General features: G+C 57.1%; 1 protein-coding gene across 1 annotated transcript; it reads left to right on the top strand.

Moving 5' to 3' along the window:
* Positions 1 to 1,846: 1,846 nt before the first annotated feature.
* Positions 1,847 to 9,082, top strand: HBEGF (heparin binding EGF like growth factor). Its single transcript, XM_037398501.1, has 6 exons — positions 1,847 to 1,973; positions 2,273 to 2,437; positions 4,961 to 5,138; positions 7,122 to 7,277; positions 7,371 to 7,463; positions 8,546 to 9,082. Exons 1-5 carry the CDS (start codon positions 1,931 to 1,933, stop codon positions 7,441 to 7,443), a joined length of 615 nt encoding a protein of 204 aa, XP_037254398.1. The 5' UTR covers positions 1,847 to 1,930; the 3' UTR covers positions 7,444 to 7,463; positions 8,546 to 9,082.
* Positions 9,083 to 10,215: the final 1,133 nt, after the last annotated feature.

Genomic DNA, 10,215 nt, shown 5'->3' with positions numbered 1-10,215 from the left:
GAAAGATGTGGGTACAGCCACACTACCCTGGCTGGGCACAGCCAGCAAGGTACTACTGCCAGGGGAGAACAGCACCCTGTGTGGCATACCCACTGCCACTGTCACTGGGCTTGGCTCCCTTGGCTCTGTGGATACAAACAGCCAGGTTGTGTGCAGTGCAAACACAGTGGCAGGCAACACAAACACCCGGCCAGCACAGGCTGGTTGCACTGGAACCCACTGGCCCTGGGCAGGGTTCATACCCAGGAGCAGCTCTTGGCTGGGGTGGGGACTATGGGGAGACGTCTGGCAGCAGGACCTGTGGATGAGGAGAGCTGGGGAGGTCCCGGGACAGGCAAGCAGGAGGCAGTGGGAGGTAGAGGCAGGAAGGCAGGCAGGAATGGCAGCCTGCAAACCCCCCAACCCACCAGCTGCCAGCCCTCTGTGCCAGCAACCTCCCTGGCAGCTGACGTGGGCCAGTGCCTTACACTCCCAAGGCGCCAGGTCAGCCAGCAAATGCTGCCCGCACATGCCCAGCTTTGGGAATGTGGTGGGGAACTGGCAGGGGGGAAAATCCCCTCCCCACACAGGGACCTACCAGGGAGCCACTGCGCAGGGCTCCCCAGGGATGGAGCCCCTTGGCTGGGCCACCACTGACGTGCTTTGCTCTGCCACCAAAGTCTTTCAGGCTGCTGATGGCTGGAGGAGGTGGCAGCAAACAAATGCTAAAGTCAAGTCTGAGCAAGAATGAGGGCGTGAGTCGGGGGGGTTGCCAAATTTTTCAGCAGTATTCCTTGGAGATGCTAACAACAATGGCAGGAATATTTAATCAGGCCTTGCTGAACCCAAACCAGCAGCAAGGCTGGGGGTTCAGGACCTCCAGGAACCAGCAAGGGGCAGCCCAAACATGAGCTGGGACAAGATTCCATGCTCGTGTGATGCCAGTGTCAGCAGTGTTTTCTGGGCAGTCATCTGGGTTGAAGACAAGGCCAAACACAACAAGTGGTCACCAGCTTAGTGAAGGGGACGGAGAAGTGCTGGCAGCCCCCAAACACAACAGCCACAGGCTGGACAGAGGAGACAAGGACAGCAGCCAACTAAGAGGGTGTTGCAAGGTGGAGCTGTGACTGAACCAGTCAGGCTCTCCATTAACCTTTAGAGGGTACAAAGGTGGCCTCATCGACAAAAAGGTTCTCTGCCACCATCTCAGGCTGCCACCTCCACACCTCTCCCGTTGTCAGTACAGTTTAGCAGGTGGCTGGAAGACTGTTCCCTGTCAGGGTGCCACCCCATCAACCAAGGCCAGGAGGAGGTTTTTACCCTGAACTGTGAGGTCCTGCCACTTGCCTGATGCTCTTCTTGTGGGGTGCACTTGCTCCTCCTCAAACCTCCCAGGCCACCTTGGGCACTAGTCCCAACAGCCGGCGGATGCCCTGTGCCAGTGTGCCACGGTGTGCACCGTGATCCCCCTTCTTCTTTCTCTGTCTGAGACCAGACAATGAAGTCTCCAGCTTGCTTTCTCCAGGCCACCTCTTCCCCCCGCACAGTTTTAGCGCAGCCCTAGAGAGATCATCCTCTCCGCCGGGCTCCCCACGGCACGGCGCAGCCCAGCCCCACGGTGCTGGGTCACAGAGGCTGGGGACAGAGGGTAGTACCAGTGCGGCGGTAGCCGGTGAGCCTCCAACCCCGGCAGCGCCGGAGCCAGGGACCCCCTGGGGTCGTCCCCTTCCGGTCCCAGACTCCTCGCTGCCCCGGCGGGCTCCGGCCGGCGGGACCCCCCCACAGCGGCCGGGGAAGCCCTTCCCGGGGGCGGGACGGCCGGGCAGCCCCGCCCCGCCGCTCGCCGCCTTCTACCGGCCGCGGGGCCGCGCTGGCGGAGAGCGGCTGTGGGTGCGGAGCGGAGCGGAGCGGAGCGGGGTAGCTGCGGCTGGGACGCGTGTGCCCGCGGGTCATGGACGGGCGGGCGGTGCTGGTCCACGCGCTGCTGGCGGCAGGTACGGGCACGGGAGAGGAGGGTCCTGGGCACGACCAACGCGCCCCCAGCACCGGACACGCGTGGGGGGTTCCGGGCACGTGGCGGGCGGTGGTGGTCCCAGGCAGCGCGACCCCGGTCCCGTGTGGGAGGTCCTGAGCTCGGGCGGTGTGACCCTGGGTCCGGGCATGGGTGGGGACGCGAGTCCCGGGCACGCGTGGGTGGCTCTGGTCGTGGGCTACGCGGCTCCGGTCCCAGGCATGCGTGGGGGGTCCCGGGAAGGCTCAGCCCACCCCGCCTGATCGTGCCCCCTCTCCGCAGTGTGCTCGGTGGCGGCGGGCGGGCTGGGCCGTGCCGAGCTGCACAACGAGGTGCTGCACAAGGGCGGCGGCGGGGCCCCGGCCACGGCCCCGCTGCTCGCCGGCAGCCCAGCGAAGGAGGGCGTCGGAGCGGCGTCGGGGGACGACCTCAGCGACCTGCCGAGAGGTACGGACGGGCGGGCGGAGGCGCCGCCGGGGCGGTTGGGGTGCTGGGCGGGGGTGGGGGTCCTGGGGGGTTCGAAGCGTGGTGTCACGGGGCCGGGGGCATGGGGCCGGTACTGTCCGGTGGGGCGGGCTGGGGGCGGCTGGACCCGGGAGGGGTGCAGAAGGACCGGGGCTGGGATCGGCTCAGCCCCGCGGGGTGCCCCGGCAGCAGCTCTGGCTCCGCGTCGGAGGGGGCCGCCGGGGAGCCCCCAGTCCCCGGGTACCGAGTGTCCACGGCAGCCGTCCTGAGTGGGGCCAGCCCGTGGAGCACTAGCACAGAGCAACGGCTTTAGTTGCTCCTTGCCTTGTGCCAAGGACTATGTCCCTGAAATTTCTGTGATGGGGGTCCAAAGGGTTCCCGGGCCTCCAACTCCTTGGCCAGATGGAAGGCAGAGCCCTTCTGGGGGGGCACGGCAGTCCCAGCCTGCAGGTGTGTAGCCCGGGCCAGTGGGCCTGTGCTGCCTTCCAGATGGTGGCCGCCGGCAAGGGGATCACTGTGACTCACCCCTCGCCTACACACGGCTGCTCCTCATACCTAGGCAGGGCTAGTCAGCCGGCAGTCCCTGCTACGGGGGCGTTGGGGACACTGTTGCTCTGTTAGGCTCACTGGGCATTCATGCTTGCCTCCTCTCCCCTGGCCTCAGGAGGAGAGAGTGTACGGGGGACTGTCATGGGGGTGGGACAGGGAGCCCATCACAGGCTGAGGAGGGTGACTTGTACCTGTGCCCTGCACATGACCTGCTGAGATCAGTATCCTGGAACCAGGAGGAGCGTGTTCTGCCCCATACAGTTCAACCTCCCTTTTTTTCTGTATTCTTTGCTTTCTGGCTGTGCCATCAGACTGTGACAAAAAAGCCTGCAAAACCGGTCTGATGCCCTTGCATCCAAGGGGATGCAGCCCCCGGGAAACACTGTTACCCCTCCTGCTGGGAGAGAGATGCTGCAGCCTGCTCCTCTGTGCATCCCCCTGAGGAGGGGACCCTGTCCTAGAGCAAGTAGTCTGGCAGGCATGGGCTGGCCCTCATCTGTGGGACAGGCTGAGGGGATGGGGGATATCTGATTAATGACGCTGCAGCCTCTCTGAGTACTTTTTCGATGCCTTGAGCTGAGCTGCAGTCAGAAAAATCTGTCTTTTGTGTTGAAGGCACCTTCCTCTGTGCCACAGCCCCCTGGGTGTCTGACTGGGGGAAAGCAGCAGCATCCCCCTGCCCACCTGGTCTGGACAGTTTTCCTACCAGCAAGACCTTCCAGATCTTCTCTGGCTGCCCTAAGGGACAGAGGCCTGGGGAGGAGGGGTGGTGACAGTGGAGGTGGCTTGGGGGGTCAGCAGGGTCAGCAGCACTGTGTGTCTGCTGGCTGTGGCTGGAAGATAACTCACAGGGGAGGGGACAACCTCTGCTGCCAGCCTGGGGCAGAGCCCTGGGCCTCAACCGGATCCAGGAGTTCCTCCAAGCCACAGAGTTTCCTGGAGTATCAGTGTCTCCAGGTGCAGCATGAAGGATATGGAAATTGAGAAATAACTTTGCTAGGTGTGCAACTGGTGTGCTCCAGCACAAGAGGTGCTGGTTACATCAGGAAGTGGCTGAGAAGGAATTAGGCAGGCTACAACTTGCCAGGTTAGGCTCAGCCACCTTCTTCTCCCCAGGCACTGCAGGGCTTAGTTCATTTTCCCCTGGGCTCAGTGGAGTTACCAAGCACCGTGGTTCAGGGGGAGCTGAAAGGTCCTTCTCAGAGCAGTGAGCACTCTAGTATCTCGGCACCTTCTGAGATCAAGCTGTGGGCTGACTTTTTGGGCATCTGCATATCTTAAAAACTATTCCAGTAATGTTGCTGGTTTTGGTCCATGTCCAGGCAAGGAGTTCATTGCTCTGGTTCTCGGCAACCTAGCAGGGAGCAGAGCTGGCCTTGTGCCAAAAGCCACCAGGCTCTGCGCTGCAATTAAAACTTACCTTTGCAACTCATGGGAATGCTGCTCTTGCCATCTCTTTGGCTCTGCAAAACCAAAAATTAAGCCAGGCTTGCTCTCTTAATCCTGCTTTGGGTGTGCAAGGCATCCTTGTACCCACAGGAAGGAGTGTCCATCAGAGCCATGAAAGGGGTCTTACAAAAGACTGCGCTCATCGGGGAAATAAAAGCCAGATAAAGGAGCAATTAAGACTTTTCTGTGTTCAGTGGAAACTTGTGCATATAATAGCAACATTCGAGATGCATAAAGCACTGTTTCTGTGTGTGCCCCCCCCCCCCCCCGATTCCTTTCTTTCCTTGAAAATTGTTCTTATGAATCAGAAAGGCCATGATATTTGCAAGAAGCTGAAAAAAAAAAAACCAACCCACAAACCAAAAACCTCTGCTTGGGGGCAGATCACTGCACAAAGGGCTGCAGGAGTGCCAGGGCTGAGCCTGGGGTTTGCTGCTCTGCTTTCTCTTCAGCTGACACACAGAGGTGATGTGACTGCTGTTTTCTCCATCCCAAATTGTCTTCCAGTTGCTTTCCTGTCAAAGCCTCAGGGCCTGGTTACTCCCAAGAAAAAAGGGAATGGGAATAAAAGAAGAAAAGGCAAAGGCCTGGGGAAGAAGAGAGACCCGTGCCTGCGGAAGTACAAGGATTTCTGTATTCACGGCGAATGCAAATACATCAGAGAGCTGGGAGCTCCCTCCTGCATGTGAGTTGCTGGCGTGTGCCTGTGCCAGGGGAGCCTTAGTCATGGTTCCTTCAATTCTCTGGGCTGGACAGAGGAAGAGCAGAGGAGATATTTTTAGTGCATGTTCTATGTCCATGCAGGGACAGCTCTGACTTGGCCTCTTCCTTGTGCTTCTTGAGCAAGGTCCATCCCCCACTAAAAGCTCTCATGGACTTAGACCCAGCATCCCCTGCTGGTGCAGTGAGCTCTGGCAGAGCTGTTGCAGAGACCTGCAGTGGTGGGGGTTGGAAGATGGTGAGCAGGGGCTGGGGTCTCACAGCCAAGGTCTTCTGTGGGTCTGGTTTGCCAGAGCCCATCCTGACTCTGTAACCCTGTGTCCCACTGTCCCTCACTGCTGCCAGCCTTGGCCGAGAGCTCGGACCTTCTGCAGCTGTTGAGACATACTGGTGCAGGCAGGAGGAGCATCTCTGCTGTGGCACCAGCAAGGCAGTTTGGAGGTAGCAGCTTTGGGGACAGTCTGCCAAAGCCCAGGCTGTCCCTTGGCCCTGATGAAGGACAGGGCTGTGAATGCCACCTCCCCCACCCCTCTGGGATGCAGGTAGAGAGCAGGCACTAGATGAGGCAAGTGGAAAAGAAAGTGTTTGCCTGCTACCAGGGCACCTGGATCCAGCACAGCTACCAGGGGAAATACCCAGGGGTGCACATTTGATCCCCGCTGACGTGGGCAAGAGTTGAGCTGGCAGATACATAAGAGGCTTTGTTCTTTGCTGTCAATCCTCTGAGCCACCCAACCCTGTGCCTGGAGCCTGGGAAAAGTAATAGCTCCCTGGCTTATAGTGCCCACAAGATCTCATGCTGTGCAATCCACAAGGATCAGGATCCACATGGCTCCTTGAACCGCTTAGTTCATGAAGTTGGGCCCTTGCATAGGGGGCTTGGGACTGCCAGCAAGAGGAGATCTCTGTTGGTTCGGCTTGGACCTGTGACCCAGCATGATCTGGGGTACCACAACCCCCTACCTTGGACTGGGACAGCCAGGTCTCTCCTGCCCTTCCCAGATCCCTGGGGCTGGAATAGGACCTGGGACGTGGGAAAGGCAGGAGGGGTCTGTGGGGACTGGCTGGGGTTCTGCAGCCTGGTGGCCCATCCCTGGGTGGTATCTCCTCAGAGCCATCATGGTTTTTAGGACCAGCAGCCCCAGTCCCTTCCAATAATGACACCTCATGTGGGCTGGTGTCACTTGGTTGTCACTGCTCTTCATGGCTGGTTGCCTGTGTTGCAGAGCGTCCTGGGTGGTGGCTTCCTTGGGCTGGTCCCTGGTGCATGGGGTGGGATGAGGATGCTGCCAGGCTGTGTCCTGCACCTCTGCGTTATGCCCAGCCTCACTGGAAGGGTATGCTGGTGCATGGCATGGTTGCAGGGCAGGCAGGAGGGCTGGGCTGAGACCCCATCTTGGAAATCAGTGCTAGTGACCCGTGGGCTTGGTATATCTGTCTGGTTGCATCAGTGTACTTTGACTCACAGGGTGAGGGGGCAGCCTTGTAGCTCTGCTGGGGAGTGTTGTTTCTGCTACGTGAGTAATCTCCCTGAGTCTGTAGGGAGATGGCACACCTCTGGCTGGCAGAGTGTGCAGGGACATCCTGCTTTAAGGGAAGTGCTGAGCTATGTCCAGCTGCTTCTCTGCTACCTTGCATGGGACTTCCCACTTCCAGAGGTGGTTTGGGCAGCCTGGCTCCACCTGGGGACAACAGGGGAGAGCACAGACTTTGGTATTTTCTTCTGGGGGGAGCTCAGCCTTTCTAGGAATCTTCACTTTGTGCTTGGGGAAGGAGAAACTTAATTGACCAATACCAGAGAGGTGATGGTGACTTCAGACCTCCCAGCTCAGGGGAAGGGGAACAATGGAAATAGGCAGGGTGCTGGCTAAGGCTGAGAAAAGAGACAGCACCTTTTCATTGGGGTGTGAGGGACTCAATGACCTTTAAGACTTTTCTTCTTGCCCAGATGCCAGCCAGGATACCATGGAGAGAGATGCCATGGCCTTTTGCTGCCTGTGGAGCACCCCCCCAGTGCATATGACCACACTACAGCACTGGCTGTTGTTGCTGTCATCCTGTCCTCCCTGTGTCTCATCATCATCGCAGCCCTGCTGATGCTCAGGTGAGTGGGCTGGGGCTGAGCCATCGGATCCATGCAGGGGAAGGTGGCAGGGACCTCTCCATGCTCTGAGCATCTCTTTGCTTGGCCTCACAGGTGTCACAAGAGGGGTGTCTACAATGTAGAAAATGAAGAGAAAATCAAGCTGGGCATCGCTGTGAGTCACTGAGGATGCCGGGTGCTGGCAAGGTGAGCCTTTGGCTGGTCATGGGGCAGTGGTGAGGCAGGTGGGCATCTGGGGGCTCTGCTTGTTCATGCTGGCTGGGACTGCTGTGTGGGTCCCATGCCAGAGCCAGGCAGGAGCTGAAGGCAGTCTGAGTCTGGAGAAGCAGCTTGCTGGATTTGGCCCAAGAGCCTGGACTTCTTTGTAGGGCTCCAGCCCTCTTCCCCTTCCTGCTCAAGCCCTTGTCCCCTGACACCCCAAGCCACCACCACCAACTCTTTTCTAATCTTAAGTCCCTGCTTTGCCCTGTTGTTGCATGCTTTTGGGATGTTTGGCAGTGGGGAAGCTGCTTCTGTTTTTTTTTTCCCCCCACTTGTTCTGCTCCCTCTGTGACCCTCTGAGTCACTTCCCCTCCTTGGATATTGCCTCTATTTATATATGCATAAAAAAAAAAACCCTTCCTTTTCACTCCCACTCTGCTTATTACTTGCACTAATGTAATGCCTTGCAGCTGGGCATGGGGGGATCTTGCTGCCAGCCCCATGCGATGTTACTCTGGCTGGGCCATGGGGTGTGCTCTGCCCCAGGGGTGGCCACGTGGCTGGGTTCTGGAAAGCTTGCAGACTTCCTCTGGTCTGGTCCAAACCCTGACGTTAGATGTGCCCATACGTATTACAGCTACTTCTCTTTTTTTCAAAAACCTCCAATCTTTGTTCTTTGTGAGGATGAGGTAATGCCTTCAAAGAATTTTTGTAATGTTGGTAATAGTATTGGGGGTGAGATTTTTAGCTGTTTATAGGAGCTGAATTTTGGGGAAGGGTATTCAGCACAAGGCTTTCATCACTGTCCCCTCTGTCCTGGGGATTATTTGGGAGGATGTGTCCAGGGGGAAACGCTGCGGTCACTGGAAGGGAAATGTGGTGGACATGGGGTGGGATGCTTAGCTGCTGCTCCCCCAGCTTCCTGGCTCCCATCCTTCTGGGTCCAGCCCCACAAGGTGGAGTGGCTGCTGAGGGCTCTTCCACTGGGCTGGCCCTGCTATGCAGGAGCCACTCCCTGGACAGCGGCCCCGGGCTGTGTTGTGAGCTCTCCTGCTGCTGTCTTGTAGGGGTCAGCACTAACACACTTCTACCTCCTGGAAGACATGAGAGCCATGGAACCAGCGCCGTCCCTGGGAGCCTGAAGCCTGGCAAGAGCTCACTGAAGCAGCAGGAGAGCACCTGCTTTGGGGCTGGTTGGGCAGTGGTGTCACTGCAAGCAGCTTTGTGGCTAACTATGGGATGGAGGGGGCTTGACAGAGACACTTGCCAGCCAGGTGACTGCATGGAGGCAGGAGGGACAGGCCAGTCTGCAGCAGAGGGGCTCTTGGGCATCTCCATCCGCTGTAGTGATGCTGAGGAACAAACTGTGAAAGGCGAGGAAACCAGGCCCGGGGCTTTCTTAGGCACAGGAGGGGTGGGAGGGTAACAGCTATTTAACAATATATTTTTCATTTTAAATTATATATTTATTTTAGATAAACTGTACATAGTATTTATATTTATTGTAGGTCTGGCCCTGCCTCCTTCGTGTAGGTCAAGATGACAGGGTCAGACCTCCCTTATTTTTTAAGTGCAATGTAATATTCTAATAAATAACACTTTGTTACAAACACTTTGGTTGTTAATTTAATGACAGAGGTGGAAAGGAGTCAGACGTTTGAAGACTGTAGGTAGCAGCATGCCCTTGCTAGTGGGGTACTGCGAAGAGTATCAGAGATCCCAAGTACATGGCAGAGGTTGCTAGATGGGCTTGTGCCTTCCTTGCGGTGCAGCAGACCAGTGTGGTGCAAGGGTCTGGTGGCAGGATCTGTACTGCAGGAACCTGCAGCCAGGCCAGCCCCATCTGTGTTTCTTTGGAGATTTCCACCTTTGCCAGCTGATGCCCAGGGAGGGATGTGATGTTTGGGTGTCTGCTCATCAAGCAGAGCTGCCTCTGGTGGGGGTGAAGCCACTCTGGCCGCTGATCAGTCCAAATGTGACTGAGCTGAGATCAGGGTGAGATGCTGGTTTTAGAAGAGATCCTTGAAGCAGAAAGGGTGGGCTTTTACCCATGCAGGAAACCTGCTTTCCTCCAGCCCCTTTTCCTTCAGTAGATGTCAAACTTCAGTTTTCAAAGGGGAATGCTAAGCTGGTGCTTTCCACTCCTGCTCCTACAACGTGCATTGAAGCTGGGCAGTGAGTAGTCTGCAGAACTTTTTTTTTTGGCCTAATTTAGCTCAGGTAAAGCATGAAATAAGCTTTATGCTCATGGGGAAGAGGTTGCTTAGGAAATGAGTATGTAAGTTCATCCCCCTCGCACAGTTGATAAGTTTTGCAGTAGCAATTCTGGGGTGTGGGAAGGGGGAAATGCAACAATACTTTGGCTTTCCAGTGCTTCCTGGGATATTCAAAGATACCTACTTTCCTGAGATAGATAGCCTGAAGTACATGGCTACAGCAGATGGGAAGCAGGTGGGTGACAATGGGCACCCTAGTGTGTTATTATCTGGAGAGTAAAAGCCCCCAGCAGCTGCAGTGGCCTGAGTCCCAGAAGCAGGGAAACAAACTACTGGCTCTGTTTTGTGCAAACCTGAACCTTAATGCTATGGGAGTGCCAGTTTAATCAGAGACTCCAAACTTTGGCCTTTTTCAAAGTCTATTAAGCAAATAATGCCTCCAGCTGCTGTGTAGGAGGCCCTTCTGCTCCAGGTCACCTGGCTGTAATCCCTGCCTTGATGTGCTCCTGCTGTTCCCCTTC

This window comes from Falco rusticolus, chromosome 8 (genome assembly GCF_015220075.1).
Source record: "Falco rusticolus isolate bFalRus1 chromosome 8, bFalRus1.pri, whole genome shotgun sequence".
In the NCBI taxonomy this organism is placed as follows: Eukaryota; Metazoa; Chordata; class Aves; order Falconiformes; family Falconidae; genus Falco; species Falco rusticolus.
The sequence above is the reverse complement of the archived record's forward strand: the minus strand, read 5'-3'. Positions and strand labels throughout refer to the sequence as shown.

Coding starts and splice junctions, on each gene's coding strand:
- HBEGF (XM_037398501.1), top strand. CDS start 1,931: ATGGACGGGCGGGCGGTGCTGGTCCACGCGCTGCTGGCGGCAG. Junction 1,974..2,272: donor CCACGCGCTGCTGGCGGCAG/GTACGGGCACGG, acceptor CCCTCTCCGCAG/TGTGCTCGGTGGCGGCGGGC. Junction 5,139..7,121: donor CTGGGAGCTCCCTCCTGCAT/GTGAGTTGCTGG, acceptor CTTCTTGCCCAG/ATGCCAGCCAGGATACCATG.